Source organism: Callithrix jacchus, chromosome 7, assembly GCF_049354715.1.
Source record: "Callithrix jacchus isolate 240 chromosome 7, calJac240_pri, whole genome shotgun sequence".
NCBI classification, from domain to species: domain Eukaryota; kingdom Metazoa; phylum Chordata; class Mammalia; order Primates; family Cebidae; genus Callithrix; species Callithrix jacchus.
In genome coordinates this window covers 131,144,708-131,161,055 of record NC_133508.1, presented here as the reverse complement: position 1 = coordinate 131,161,055, position 16,348 = coordinate 131,144,708, and the positions used below count along the sequence as shown (strand labels likewise).

Here is a 16,348-nt window from a genome sequence, read left to right as displayed (position 1 = left end):
TCTCCAAGATACATGGGACTATGTGAAAAGACCTAATCTACATTTGATAGGTGTACCTGAATGTGACGAAGAGAATGAATCCAAGCTGGAAAATACTCTTCAGGATATTATTCAGGAAAACTTTCCCAACCTAGCAAGGCAGTACAATATTCAACTCCAGGTAATACAGAGAACATCACAAAGATATTCCTCAAGAAGAGCAACTCCAAGGCACATAATCATCAGATTCACCAGGGTTGAAATGAAGGAGAAAATGCTAAGGGCAGCCAGAGAGAAAGGTCAGGTTACCCACAAAGGGAAGCCTATCAGACTCACAGTAGATCTCTCAGCAGAAACCCTACAAGCCAGAGGAGAGTGAGGGCCAATATTCGACATCCTTAAAGAAAAGAACTTTCAACCCAGAATTTTATATCCAGCCAAACTAAGCTTTACAAGTGAAGGAAAAATAAAATCTTTTGTGAACAAGCAAGTACTTAGAGATTTCATCACCACCAGGCCTGCTTTACAAGAGCTTCTGAAAAAAGTGCTACACATAGAAAGGAACAATTAGTATTAGCCTTTCCAAAAATATACCAAAAAGTAAAGAGCATCAACATAATGAAGAATTTACATCAACTAATGGGCAAAACAGCCAGCTAACATCAAATAGCAGTATTAAACTCACATATATTATTATTAATCCTAAATTTAAATTGACTAAATCCCCCAATCAAAAGACACAACAGGCAAGTTGGACAAAAAGCCAAAACCCATCGGTATCCTGCATCTAAACCCATCTCACATGCAAGGATACACAGTCTCAAAACAAAGGGATGGAGGAAGATTTGCCAACCAAATGGAGAGCAAAAATAAATAAATAAATAAATAAAAAGCAGGAGTTGCAATTCTCGCCTCTGATAAAATAGACTTTAAAGCAACAAAGATTAAAAGAGGCGAAGAAGGACATTATATAATGATAAAAGGATCAATGCAACAAGAAGAGCTAACCATCCTAAATATATATGCGCCCAATACAGGAGCAGCCAGATATATAAGACAAGTTCTTAATGACTTATAAAGAGACTTAGACTCCCACACAATAACAGTGGGAGACTTTAACATCACATTGTCAATATCAGACAGATCAACGAGACAGAAAATTAACAAAGACATCCAGGACTTGAACTCAGACCCTGAACAAGTAAACTTAATAAACATTTATAGAACTCTCCACCCCAAATATAGAAAACATACATTCTTATCAGTACCACATCACACCTACTCTAAAAGTGACTACATAATTGGAAGTAAATCACTCCTCAGTAATTGCATAGCATTTCACAGGTTTAAATGAAATATTGGTTGGCTGCTTGTTTGTTATTTTCCTCCCTTATTCCTTCCTGTCTCCATTGTTAAGCACAATTATTGGCATAAAAGAGGTTTTCAATATCCATTTTTAGACTGCATTCTAGCCTGGGCAATGAAGCAATACTCCCGTTCCCTCTCCCTCTTTCTTTCTTTCATTCTTTTTTTTTCTTTTAAAAAATAAAACAAAAAAATAAAATATAAAAAGGAAATATAGGAGGAAAATAATCATAAAAAATTTAACTTTCATTCTTTTTAAAACTGAAGAGACTCAGTCATCTTAAATAATCAAGAACATGCTAAAGTCAATATAAAGCACAGGAAATTACTCTGATAAGAAATAGAATCTTTGTTGCTCAGGCAGACAATAATAATAATAATAAAAGACAAGAAGAAGCTGACCATTTATCTGTCATCCCAATCAAAAGAAACAGCTATGCTCAAGGTTCCATGGTAGAAGCAAACTTGGTAAGTGTGAAATATAAAAAAAAAAAGCCAGGAGCAAGGAGAGTTGTATAAAAAGAGTCCAGAGAAGTAGATAGGGAGTTGACCACATAAGGCTTTGTATTCCAAGATGAGGAGCTTGGATTCTTTTTTAACTATGGTAAACTATATATAACATAAAATTTACCACTTCAACCATTTTAAAGTGTACAGTTCTGAGGCATTAAGTATATTCATAATGTTGTGTAATCATCACCACTATGTCCAGTATTTTTTCATTGGTCCCCCACAGAATGTCATACGAATTAGCACTTATTTTCCATTCTCCCTTCCCCTAGTCCCTGGCAACCACTAATCTTTCTTTCTCTATGAATTTCCCAATTCTGAATATTTCATAAATTGAATTATGCATCATGTATCTGGCTTATTTCACTTAGCACAATGTTTTCAAGATTCATGCACATTGTACCATTTATCAGTATTTTATTCCTTTTATGACTGAATAATATTCTTTGTATGGATACACTATATAATACAGTTTGGCTGTGTTCCCACCCAAATCTCATCTTGAATTACCACGTGTTGTGGGAGAGACCCAGAGGGAGGTAACTGAATCATGGGGACAGGTCTTTTCTGTGCTATTCTTGTGACAGTGAGTAAGTCTCATGAGATCTGATGGTTTTAAAAATGGAAGTTTCCCGCACAAGCTCTCTTCTCTTATCTGCTGCCATGTGAGACATGCCTTTGACCTTCCAGGTGAGGTCTCCCCAGCCATGTGGAACTGTAAGCCCAATAAACCTCATTCTAAATTGCCCAGTATTGGGTATGTCTTTATCAGAAGCGTGAAAACTCACTAATACAGTAAATTGGTACCAGTAGAGTGAGGTGCTACTGTAGAGAGCCAAAAAAGTGAAACCGACTTTAGAACTGGGTAACAGCCAAGGGCTGGAACAGTTTGGAGAACTTAGAATACAGGAAAATGTGGCAAAGTTTGGAACTTCCTAGAGACTTGTTCAGTGGCTTTGACCAAAATGCTGATAGCAATATGGACAATAAAGTCCAGAATGAGGTGGTTTTGGAGAGAAGTGGGGAACTTGTTGGTTACCAGCGCAAAGGTGACTTTTGTTAAGTTTTAGCAAAGAGACTGGTGGCATTTTGTCCCTGCCCTAGAGATTTGGGGAACTTTGAACTTGAAAGAGATGATTTAGGTTATCTGGTGGAAGAAATTTCTAAGCAACAAAGCACTCAAGACGTGACTTGGGTGCTGTTAAAGGCATTCAATTTTCTAAGGGAAGTAGAATATAAAAATCTGGAAAATTTGCAGACTGACAATGCAATAGAAAAGAAAATCCCATTTTCTGAGGAGAAATTCAAGCTGGCCGCAGAAATTTGCATAAGTAACAGAGAGTCGAATGGTAATCCCCAAGACAATGGGGAGAATATCTCAAGGGCATGTCAGAGGTCTTTGCAACAGCCTCTCCTATCATAGGCTCTGAGGCCTAGGAGGAAAAAATGTTTTATGGGCAGGGTTCAGGGTCACTGTGCTATGTGCAGCCTAGGGACTTGGTACCCTGCATCCCAGCCACTTCAGCTGTGGCTAAAAAACGTCAACAGAGAGCTCGGGCTGTGGCTTCAGATGGTGCTAGCCCCAAGCCTTGGCAGCTTCTACCCAGTGTTGAGCCTGTGGGGTACAGAGAAGTCATGGTTTGGGAACCTCCACCTAGATTTCAGAGGATGTATGGGAAGGCCTGGCTGTCCAGACAGAAGTTTGCTGTTGAGGCAGAGCCTTCATGGAGAACCTCTACTAGAGCAGTGCAGAAGGGAAATGTGAGGTGGGCACTCCCTCACAGAGTCCCTGACTAGGACACTGCCTGGTAGAGCCTTGAGAAGAGGGAGGGCCACCATCCTCCAGACTCCAGAATAACAGATGCACTGATAGCTTGCATTGTGTGCCTGGAAAAGCCACAGACACCACCAGCTGTGAATGCAGCCATGAGAAAGGTTGTACCCTAAAAAGTCACAGGACAGAGCTGCCCAAGACCGTGGAAACCTATCTCTTATATCAGTGTGACCTGGATGTGAGACACGGAGTCAAAGGAGATCATTTTGGAGCTTTAAGATTTGACTGCCCTGCTAGATTTCAGACTTGCATGGGGCCTATAGCCCCCTTGTTTTGGCCAATTTCTACCATTTGGAATGGGTGTATTTACCCAATGTCTGTATCCCCATTGTATCGAGGAAGCAACTAACTTGGTTTTGATTTTACAGGCTTATAGGCAGAAGGGATTTACCTTGTCTCAGACGAGACTTTGGAGTGTGGATTTCTGAGTTAATGTTCAAATGAATTAAGATTTTGGGGGACTGTTGGTAAGGCATGATTTGTTTTGAAATGTGAGGACATGAGATTTGGGAGGGGTCAGGGGTGGAATGATATAGTTTGGCTGTGTCCCCACCTAAATCTCATCTTGAATTCCCATGTGTTGTGGGAGAGACCCAGTGGGAGGTAACTGAATCACGGGGGCAGGTCTTTCCTATGCTGTTCTCATGATAGTGAATAGGTCTCAAGAGATCTGATGGTTTCATAAAGGGGAGTTTCCTGGCAAGCTCTCTTCTCTGGTCTGCCACCATGTGACATGTGTCTTTCACCTTCTGCCATGACTGTGAGGCCTCCCCAGCCATGTGGAACTATTGAGTCCTCTTTTGTAAATTGCCCAGTCTCACGTATGTTTTTATCAGAAGCATGAAATGGACTAATACACTATATTTTGTTTATCCATTCATCTGTTGATGAACATTTGGGTTGTTTTCACGTTTTGGTTTACTTTGTAAACATTTGTATACAATTTCTGTTTAGATACTTGTTTTCAACCCTTTTGGGTACCAAACTAGGAATGGAATTACTGGGTCATATGGTAATTCTATATTCAACTTATTGGGGAATGCTAAACTATTTTCTACAGTGGCTGCAACATTTTAGATTCCTACCAGCAATGAATGAGGGTTCCATTTTCTCCACACTTGCTAACACTTGCTATTTTCTGTTTTTAAAAAATGACCATCCTTAGTGGGTATAAAATGATATATCAATGTAGCTTTTATTTTCATTTCTGAAGGAGTTTGCATTTTATTCTGAAGGTTTTAGAAAGCCATTAGAAAGTGTAAGTAGTGAAGTAATATGATTTTTTTTTTGACGGAGTCTTGCTTGTTCTGTTGTCCACACTGGAGTACAGTGGTGTGATCTTGGCTCACTTCAACCTTCACCTCCCAGATTCAAGCAATTCTCCTGACTCAGCCTCCTGAGTAGCCAGGACTACAGATGCCTGCTACCATGCCTGGCTAATTTCATATTTTGAGAAGAGATGGTGTTTCACCATATTGGTCAGGGTGGTCTCAAACTCCTCACCTTGTGATCTGCCTGCCTCGACCTCCCAAAGTGCTGGGATTACAAATCTAGACAGGACTGTGGCTATATAACAAACACCAGTGTCAAAAAATACAACCTTGCGAATGAACTTAATATAGTAACAATGCAGTGATTACAAATTACTCAGTATTTCCTAAAGACCTATTCACTATCATGAGAACAGCATAGGAAAGACCTGCCCCCGTGATTCAGTTACCTCCCACACTGGGTCTCTCCCACAACACATGGAAATTCAAGATGAGATTTAGGTGGGGACACAGCCAAACTATATCATTCCGCCCCTGGGATAAGCCACCACTCCTGGCCTTATTTATGTCTTAAATAATAAACTTAAATCTATTTTCGGAAAAATGGATTGTTGGGACAGGGTCAAGAACGTAAGCAGAGAGCCTGGTTAGGAAGCTACAGCAATAGATCAGGTGAGAAATGACGCTTTGTGCTAAAGATAACAGAAAAGAGGCCAGGAAATCAATAGATTTAGGAATATGTTTTGGGACTGGGTGTAGTGGCTGATGCCTGTAATCCCAGCACTTTGGGAGGCTCAGGATGGTGGAGCACCTGAGGTCAAGAGTTCAAGACCAGTCTGGCCAATATGGCAAAACCCCACCTCTACTCACAATACAAAAATTAGCTGGGCATGATGGTGGGCGCCTGTAATCCCAGCTACTTGGTGGCTGAGGCAGAACTGCTTGAACCCGGGAGGCAGAGGTGCAATGAGCTGAGATCATGACACTGCACTCCAGCCTGTGTAACAGAGCGAGACTCTGTCTCAAAAAAAAAAAAAAAAAAGAATATGTTTTGGAAATAAAGTTGACATGGCTTGCTAATACACTGGATGAAAAAAGGGATGGAATGAGAGAACAAGAAAAATCTTATATATTTTTGGTTTGAGCAACTGCATGATGCTGAGTTAGAGGAAGGGCAGGGTTATGAGGAAATATATGAGTCCTATTTTGGCCAAGTTTGAGATGCCTCTTAAAAATATCCAAATGGAGACAACAAGTAAGTGGTTGGATATTGAATCTGGAATTATAGGAAAAGGTAAATACTGGAGTTTGTGGATACAGAAGAAAAGGGGGCCCTACACTGAATTCTGTGGTATAACACCTAAGTTTCTAGGTTATCTTTCTGCTCCTTATCCTGTTCATTTCACATTTTACATCATAATTTGTAACTGTTTTCCTTTTCTGAATCTATTTCCCATACTTTGGCTCTGATCTGGCTGTCCACCTCCACTCACTATACATGTGTGTTGGCATAGCAGTTTATGCTATACTGCTAATCTAAGATCCCAGACTTTAGAGTTGGACTTGTGTTTTAACTTCCTTCTCTAGACTCTACTACCTGTATTACTTGGAGCATTTTATTTTTCTCAAGGCCTCAGGTTTCTCAACTATTAAAAAGGAGATAATATGTATCTATTAGGTGTGTTGCAAGGAAATGAGTGAGATAATATGTGAAGTCCCTGGTAGAGTCCTGGCATAAAATAGGGCTTAATACAAAGAACAATATTACTAATACTATATCCTTCTGCTGTTAGCCACTGCTGTATGCTGGCTCCATCATTTTTTTTTTTACCGTTAGGGCCAGTATAAAATAGTCTGAAGACTGAGGATGCAAGTTTTGGCAGCCTACAACAGCTGAATTAGTTAGATAAGACATGGGATAGGCTGGCTGGGAAGAGCCAAAGTGAGTCAAAGTCATGAGAAGTTTAGACATCTAGAACACAATGACACATTTAACTCTATGATTCAAGGACGCAGTAATAAAATGAAGTACTAATAACTGTAATATCATTTATTATTATTAACTCACCTAAGTTCAGCTGTGAGATCCTTTATTGTAGTGTATTTTTCCTCTAATGATAACTGAGCCTTCTGTAGTACATCTCTCAATTCCTGGAGTTGCCTTAAAGTACTTTTTAACTCTCCATGAGCATTTTGTAGTTCAGTCTCTATTGCTTCCCTTTTTTGCAAGGCTTCTGTTAGTTCAGTTTCGGTATTATGCTGCAACTTTTCTAACTCCTTTACTATTAAGAGGAGAGAATGATTTTATAACTATACATACACCATTTCTCATTACAAATTTTATTTATAATATTCAATTTTATTCACCTACATGGGGCAAAATACCATTTATTGTCCCTTCCAGCCCCACCATCTCAAATTCTCACATTATTTCACTTCGTAAGTACAAATACATAAGCAGCTAAACTCATGTAACCTCTTGCTTACCAGCATTTGTTTTCTTTTCTAGCTCTGTCTTTGTCTGATCTAAGATCATATCTAATTGAGAGAGGCGCATTGCTTTATTTTCTCCATCTCGTTTTAGGTGCATTATTTCTTTTTCCATTTTAGACAGCTCTTCTTTGTACTGATCCATCTCAAGTTTTACTTGCCTAATTAAAAACAATAAAACAGGTAAATTAGAAACTTAAAAAACTAACTGATTTGTGACTGACTAAAGAAAGCCTGAAAGTTATATGAGGATAAATAATCAGCAAAGTATCTAGTCAGAATTTAAAATCGCCTATATTTAAAAATTCGCCAACTAAAAACTATTCCTTTATACTTTACATACCACTAAATACAACTTTACTACTACCTGGTAATATTTAACAAGCCTAGTATTCTTTTCAGTCTAACTCCATTTAACTTTAGCTCTGCATGTATTGAAAACAGCCAAGGACCTCATTCATCTAAAATTTTTGTTATTAGCAACAAAGACAATAAATAAGCCAAAAAATTATTCATCATAAAAACCATACTACTCACAGGAGAGCCAAGTCAGTTGTTTTTACTCAGAGTTTATTCGTTCTATCCTTTTTTTAGCTTTAAAAGGGACTAGAGATTCCTAGACTAGCGCAACTACCCTGTTTAACAGAATAGAAAACTGGAAGACTAGGTGAATTGTCTGAGAAAATACAACTAGTTGTTCATAGTGATAGGGCCATGTTTACTAATTCTGTCAGTCTTGAGCTTATTCTAATATGGCAGCTCCTCTACAGACAAATCAACATACTAAGAGCCAGTTTTGAGTCCCTTTGTTGGTAATTCCAAAGTGATATTCACTAATTAAACAATTGTTAATGTTATCCTCAACAGTAGGAAGAGTTCATTTTTCTTTGTGTCAACACTGTTTCTGTTGATCTTTGAAATTTCTAAATTGAGTTTGCAACTAGGAGCATTTCTTTTCTAAATAAAACTTCAACAAATTTGGATTTGTTCAAGAGTTTTTTAATCAGAAGTCCATGAGTCAACTTAAGAAAAACTATAAAACTCCTGAAATAATATGCAAAATTATACATGTATAATGTACATGTATACATCTATGTACAGAGGACAAGCTATAGCTTTTCACCAGATTCTCGAATATGTCCATAGACCAACTAACTTAAGAACTACTAGATTAGACAAGTGCTAATGACAGTTTTACATTTCTAAAATCCCAAGTAAAAAATTTTTACCTTGACCGATTAGCTCTAATATTAAAGTAGATGTAAAACAGATTATAAAAGAATAATCAAAAGAAGTTGGCATACAGAGCTCTGAACAGCTTGTCAGCAAAGAAGTTAGGGGAAAATTATAGAAAATATATACAAGGACTCAAAAAGCATTAGTAGCCTACAGACATTTTATAAAAAATAGAACTGTATATGCCTCAAAAGTTTCATTAGGGTATGACTACATTTTAGCATGATATATATAATGATAACCCTGAGATACCCAGGAAAAGTAAAAATGCCAAGAAAATATGTATTTTAGAAATTTTCCACCAAAAAAAAGTTTTTTGTTTGGTTTTGATTTCAATTTTCAGTACTTGATAATCCCATGGGAGAAAGTCGCTGAGGTTATGTTAAAGATCAGGATCATTAGAGTACAGAAACTGTTAAAAAGGAGAAGCCAAGGTGTCGGAAGGATCAAGCTTCAGATGTATATTGAAATACCCAAGAAGACTGACAGAAGTGATGCTGGAGAAAGCAACAGTAAGTCAGGTGGTCTACAGAAATCAGCACAAGAGAGGGTTCTGATGGCATGAGGTTCACAGAGAATAGTATATACTTCACACCTAGCCTGAACCCTGTGGTACAAGAGCTATATAGGGAAAAGTTTTTTACTTTAGAAATTTACAAGGGAAGAAGCAATGTCCTTAAGGGAGGGTCAGGTTTCTATTACAGCAAGAAAAAAGAAAAAGTAGTAAATATGGAGTATGAATTATGAAGTTCAAAAGGCACAGTACAAGTCTTTCAGAAGTTGGGATGGGGTTGGAGAAAGAAACAGAATGTGTGGAGAGCCTTTTGGGAATCAGTGTGAGATATGAGGGCTGATCTGGAAATCTAGGGCTTCTTGTGATATCTGGCATAAACACGGATAAAGTGATAATATAATCAGTCTTCACAAACTCAAGGTGGACATTAGTGTTGAGGCCATGTTAGTGAACAGAACATCTGTCAATGGAAGAAAGAAGGTCTGAAAAATTTTGGTTTTAGCCTTAAACATGGGATGCCCTCAACTCTGTTGAGAGTGACGGACATCTGAGGAAGCAAGTTGGTCCTTTGAATACAAAGGACCCCTGTCAATGGAGGATAGGGAACCTGGGGACATGTGGTTTTAGCTCCAGTGCAAAAGTTCACTCTTGACCCCTGTTGGTAGAAGGGTGGGCTGATTATATTATAAATTATGTCAATTCTTCATGACAAAGTAGAAGAGATCTGAAGAGGCTGGATACTGCTTTCAGCTCATGAGTTCCTCTCTTGATCAATTAAATATTGATGCCTGAGACCAGCCTAGCCAAATTAAATCAGAATCTTTAGGTTTTATTTAATCTAAAAGTGGGAGCCAGGCATCAGTATTTTTTTTTGTTTTTTACAAACTCCTGAGGTGATTTTAATATTCAGTAAAGGCTGAGAACCACTTTTATATTGTCACTCTTCCCCTATATAATTGCATCACCTAAAAGTTTCCTCTATGTGAGTACATTTACATTTTTGCTTACAACTTTTAATGATATTCACAATTAACAGTTGCTGAGTGCCTATGAGGTATAAAGAACTGTGCCAGTTGTTGTATAAGACCCTAAAATAAACCAGATATGATCCTTGTCTTAAGAAACCTATAGTAGGAAGGTTAAAGTACTAAACTATAATACAGAAAAAGCGTAATGAGAGATGTGAGGGAAATACAAACAAAATACAATAGGAACACAGACTATGGAGACATTAATTCCTCAAACAAATGCTCCACTGAACATTATCTGATTTTGAAACTGAGATACCACTGAATTGAAATGGGAAGGTAAATAAAACATATTGACATTTTACCGGGCAGTGCCAGTAAGCTCAATCACTTTTTGCCTTTTCAAATCTGCTTCATGCGCAGCTGATTCACATTTCTCCTCCATTTTTCTCAACTTTTCAGCTGAAGTTTCCCTTTGTTTTTGAAGTTCTTGTTCCAGTTTTGACACCTTTTAAAGCAGTTTTCAGTAAACATTTTAAATTCAGAAGAAAAATACCTTTATAAATATGTAACCTAACTTATCAGTATCAAGATGTATCTATCATAAAAATCAACAAACAGATCAAGAAGTAATATTTTGAAAATATAAAAGCAAGGCTTACTTTCTAAAAATAGATACTTCTCATACATATTACTATTTAGGGAAGTAGCCACAACCTAACACTAAAGTGTTATAATAATTGAACAAAATGACAGTAAATGTTCCTCTTTTCGTTATCCCCATTTGAAATGCTCTTTCTTCTCTTATCAAACTGCTCCTTTCTTTTCTTCACAAATTGGCTCATTCAACAGATTCCTAGATTTCCACATGATCTCAAATGCTACAACTTGTATTTGCCGCCATCATAACTCGAATTTGTTCCTATTCATTCTTCCTCTATTCTACTACAATATAGGGGGTATTCTTCCTCCTATGTAAGTCAAACTGCTTCATAGGTGTTCTGGATTTAATTGCTACCAATTTTTTCAGGAACTTCCTACTACTATCTCCTCTTTCCATCTATCTTCAATCTCTCTACTGTTTTTTTATATTAGCACTTATTGAACATATTGAACATGTTTATGTTCAAGACTTTCCCACTGTAAAAAGCTTTTCTTCGGACCTCAGCCTCCCTCTACCTACCATCCTTTATTTCCTCCCATGTATAGTCCAACTTCTCAAAGTTTTCTATGCTTGTTGTATCACTGTCTCACTTCTCATTCTTCAACCCATAGCCAGAGGCCATTCCAGAGAAATAGGGATTACATCATCAGTGACTTCCAAGTTGCTAATTCCAATGGACATTTCCCAACCCTCATTTTACTTGACATTAATTCCAACAGCCAATGACATCAGCATTCCTTCCTTCCTTAATGAAATACTTACTTTGGCTTCCATGTATCACATCCCTCTGGGATCTGCCCAAGTCAATCTTCTTGCTTCTCATTCTGTATTCTCTCCCTAGGTAATCTCAGTCACTCCATGTCTTCATGAATATTTATATGGCTGTGGTCTCAAAGTTAAGCTCTCAATTCTAACCTGAATATTCCTCCTGCTCTTCTAAAATCCCTCACTATAGAACTAAATATACATTATAAGCCATTAATATCTTGCCAGGTGTGGTAGTTCATGCCTGTAATTCCAGTACTTTGGGAGGCCAAGGAGGGTGGATCACTTAAGCCCAAAAGTTTGAGACCAGCCTGGGCAACATGGTGAAACTTTGTCTTTACAAAATAAAAAAAATTAGCTGGGCATGGTGGTACACACTCGGAAGGCTGAAATGGGAGAATCACCTGAGCCCAGGGAAGTCGAGGCTGTACTCAGCTGTGATCATGTCACTGCACTCCAGCCCAGGTGACACAGTAAGACCCTATCTCAAACAAAACAAAACAAAACAAAAAAACCCCATTAATATCCACCCCTCCACCTCAAGTTCCAAGAATAAAATTAAAACACTACCCAGGTAAAAACAGAAAGGAACCAAGGAAAATCTACCTACTCAATTATTAATTAAATAAAGAAATCTAAAGATGCAAAATGGAACCTATACATAGCGGAATATGAATGAAAGGCAGAAAGAGAAAACGCAGTCAAAAAATTTACTTCAAATAATGAAGAAATTTTTAGATATAAACTTCCGTAGACATCAATGAAGCTAACGAGAACACAAAATCTTTTAAAACAAAGATCACAAAGAAATAAAATCACCAAATAAAAAATACAAATGAACTGGTGACAGAAAAAAAAAGGAAAAGAAAAAACAGAAAAAAAATACAACCATTATAGAAATGAAAACCACCTTAAAAGGACCAATAATCATAATCAATCCTGCAAGAAACAGAGTCAATGACAAAAGATGTAGGAAGTGGGAATCAAACATAGATGAGAGAAGAAACGCTTCAGGATGAAGCATTTAGCTGTATAGCAGGCACAGTAAGCAGGTCTAAATTTTAACAAAAGGGATGGAGAGTCACAAGATGTCTCCTAAAAAAAAAATACAGAATACCTGCCTGAGGTGTTTAAATGCAGTGAAAGGAAGATTCTTCAGTTCCACTGGAAAGGCTGAGGATGAATTCAGAACAAGTAAATAAAAGATCACACAAATGACAAAAAAGGAAAATACAGTAAGATTACAGGGGATGATCATTTTCTAATTTAAACATTACTGTAAATTTGATTTCTTTTGAAAGAGAAAGAGAAAAACAAAATAAAAATGTAAAATATCTAAAGAATTCAGATAAATTCAGTAATGAATTAAAGAAAAAAGATTAGATTCTAGTATAAAATTATCGAGGATTCTTACATTCAAGTAAGTAATAATTTTTCGTTTTACAACTTTCAGGGGTATTTCCCCTTGGGATTTTTCTTTTAGTGCACCGCTTTGCCATTTCTCTAAGGAATATCATACACCATGTCTTGATCCAAAAAGGAAAAATTATAGGTATTCAGATTAGGTAAAAGAAGACAAGAAGACAGACTGAATAAAGAAGTATGAATTATAAATTGTATGTAATGGCAAACATATAAGAGTTGTTATAAGAGTTGGAGGTCAGATTACATAGGAATAGAATTTTATTTTACAATATTAATATAGAATACTTCTTAAAAGGCAAAATCCTAGAGGTTAAACAGCAGTTTTTTGTTTTCTGTTTTTTTCAGACGGAGTCTCACACTGTCACCCATGCTGGAGTACAGTGGTGTCATCTTGGCTCACTGCAACCTCCGCCTCCTGGGTTCAAGCAATTCTCATGTCTCAGTCTCTCAAGTAGCTGGGGTTACAGGCATGTGCCACCATAGCTGGCTGATTTTTGTATTTTTAGTAGAAATGAGGTTTGGCCATGCTGGTCTCAAACTACTGATCTCAGGTGATCCGCCTGCCTCGGCCTCCCAAAGTGTTGGAATTATAGGCACGAGTCATAGTATCCAAACAAACAGCAATTTAAAAAACTAACCGAAATTTAAAAATTTCTCTTTCACACAAGTAAAACAATCTTGGGCTAATTATATATACCTGTTTTTCAAGTTTAGTTTGAATATCTTCTAGCTCTCCATTTCTAATTGTCTCTTGTTGTAACATTTGCTGCTGTTGCTGTAGAGTATACTGTAGAATACTGTTTTGCTCCGAAGTCTCCTGAAGACTGTGATTTTTTATCTTTAGCTCTTTCTGTAAACAATATACCTACAAACACACACACACACACATATATATATATATGTGTGTGTATATCTCAATACAATGCAATGTTTCAAATAAAAGGCAATAAAATGTCAAAGCTGTCTTCATCATCAGATAATGATCCTTGTCATATGGAACAATTGTATTCATGTCTATAGTTTGTCATTGGAAGGGCAGTCTTCATTTTTCTGATGGGGAGATGTATTAGAAGAACCTGCTTATAGGAAATTTGGCTTTTAAAATTTTCCTAATGGATGAGGTTGTTTTGCCTGCCTGGGGAACTGAAACTTTTTTTTTTTTTTTTTTTTTTTTTTGAGACGGAGTTTCGCTCTTGTTACCCAGGCTGGAGTGCAATGGCCCGATCTCGGCTCACCGCAACCTCCCTCCTGGGTTCAGGCAATTCTCCTGCCTCAGCCTCCTGAGTAGCTGGGATTACAGGCACGCGCCACCATGCCCAGCTAATTTTTTTGTATTTTTAGTAGAGACGGGGTTTCACCATGTTGACCAGGATGGTCTCGATCTCTTGACCTCGTGATCCACCCACCTCGGCCTCCCAAAGTGCTGGGATTACAGGCGTGAGCCACCGCTCCCGGCTGAACTGAAACTTTTGATACTTGTAGGCTGGTCATTGTTCCTGTGCAACAAGCCCCCATTAAAAACTCTGAACTGGCCAGGTGTGGTGGCTCATACCTGTAATACCAGCACTTTGGGAGGCCCACACAGGCAAATCACCTGAGGTCAGGAGTTCAAGACCAGCCTGACCAACATAGAGAAACCTCGTCTCTACTAAAAATACAAAATTAGCTGGGCGTGGTGGCATGCATCTGTAATCCTAGCTACTCGGGAGGCTGAGGCAGGAGAATCACTTGAACCCAGGAGGCAGAGGTTGCACTGAGCTGAGATCGTGCCATTGCACTCCAGTCTGGGCAACAGGAGTGTAACTTCAACTCAAAAATCAAACAAACAGAAAAAACCAGGCGTGGTGGCTCACAGCTGTAATCCCAGCACTTTGGGAGGCCCAGGCGGGTGGATTCCCTGAGGTCAGGAGTTTGAGACCAGTTTGGCCAGCATGGTGAAACCTGGTCTCTACTAAAAATACAAAAAAATTAGCCAGTCATGGTGGCATGCACCTGTAATCCCAGCTACTTGAAAGGCTGAGGCAGGGGAATTGCTAGAACCAGGGAGGTGGAGGTTGCAGTGAGCTGAGATTGTGCCACTGTACTCCAGTCTGGGTTACAGAAAGACTCCATCGCAAAAAAAAAAAAAAAAAAAAAAAAAATCCTGAACTTTTAGTCACAAATAGGCTTCCCGAGGTAGACACAGATGTTGCCACATTTCATTGCTATAAAAAGTATAAAAAGGAGCATGTTCTGTTTGATCTCTCCCAGAAGTAGCGAAGAGCATAGGCAGCCATGGTTTTATCTGCACTCCACCTGATTCTTTCATACTTACTAATGATAAACTATTTATTATTTATATAGTCATAAAAGCACTATATGATGTTTGGTGCTATTTATTGTTATTGTTTATAAAATAATATCCCAGCAAAGCACTGCTGAATATTTATGCCCCAAAAAACACATAAAGGAATGACACTAGTTACTAAAGAAATTTCACTAATTATTCAAAATATTTAGGACTTGAATATGATGGTGTCCAAAATTGCTTTAAAAGATACTTTTAAAGTTATCCAAGAGCACCTATTAAGAGTAAAATAGGCTGGGCAAGGTGGCTTACACCTGTAATCCCAATACTCTGGGATGCTAAGGTAGGTGGATCACCTGAGGTCAGGAGTTCAAGACCAGCCTGATCAACATGAAGAAACCCTGTCTCTACTAAAAATACAAAATTAGCCGGCATGGTGGCATATGCCTGTCATCCCAGCTACTCGGGAGGCTGAGACTGGAGAATTGCTTGAATCCGAGAGGCAGAAGTTGCAGTGAGCTGAGATTGTGCCATGGCACTCAAGCCTGGGCAACAAGAGTGAAACTCTGTCTCAAAAAAAAAAAAAAAAAAAAAAATACATCATTATACCTGTGGAGAGTAGCCTGTGTTGATGTCCTCTAAAAAATAAAAATATTTATTTTTAAAATAGTATCAACAATAAAACACAATTTAAAATATATTTTATAATTCTTCATCTACCACAGTGAATGGAAGATTTAATAAGTGATGATTGTCAATGTGATTAAAAATGATGCAACCATTTAAATAATTAAAAAGACAGTTAACACATAAAAATTTATAGTTAAAAAATCACACTTCATTAATATAATTTTGAAAAATATAAATGTAAATGGAAAAATGAAAACTGAAGTATTAGAGAATGGGCTGTAGGTAAATGTTCTTTAAAACTTTTCTTCTAGTTGCTTATGTAATAAATTTTTTAAATGAAGGAAAATAAAGCCGTTCCTTTAAAGCAAAGAATCTTTCCAATAATTATCATTCCAAAAGGAATTTTAAAC

At 37.6% G+C, this 16,348-nt stretch overlaps 1 protein-coding gene across 15 annotated transcripts in view; it reads right to left on the bottom strand.

Annotated features, from left to right (window-relative positions):
- The window catches only part of CCDC18 (coiled-coil domain containing 18), a 110,575-nt gene that overhangs the window by 31,966 nt on the left and 62,261 nt on the right, over nucleotides 1-16,348 (bottom strand). For 14 of the 15 annotated variants that reach the window (XM_017974951.4, XM_009001721.5, XM_017974950.4 and 11 more), the window contains 4 exons: nucleotides 13,719-13,886; nucleotides 10,533-10,675; nucleotides 7,447-7,610; nucleotides 7,028-7,241 (listed from right to left, as the gene is read on the bottom strand). In XM_017974951.4, the coding sequence (XP_017830440.4) occupies nucleotides 7,028-7,241; nucleotides 7,447-7,610; nucleotides 10,533-10,675; nucleotides 13,719-13,886 (689 nt within the window). The remainder of the gene's footprint in view (nucleotides 1-7,027; nucleotides 7,242-7,446; nucleotides 7,611-10,532; nucleotides 10,676-13,718; nucleotides 13,887-16,348) is intronic. The other variant, XM_078332485.1, reaches the window with a different exon arrangement.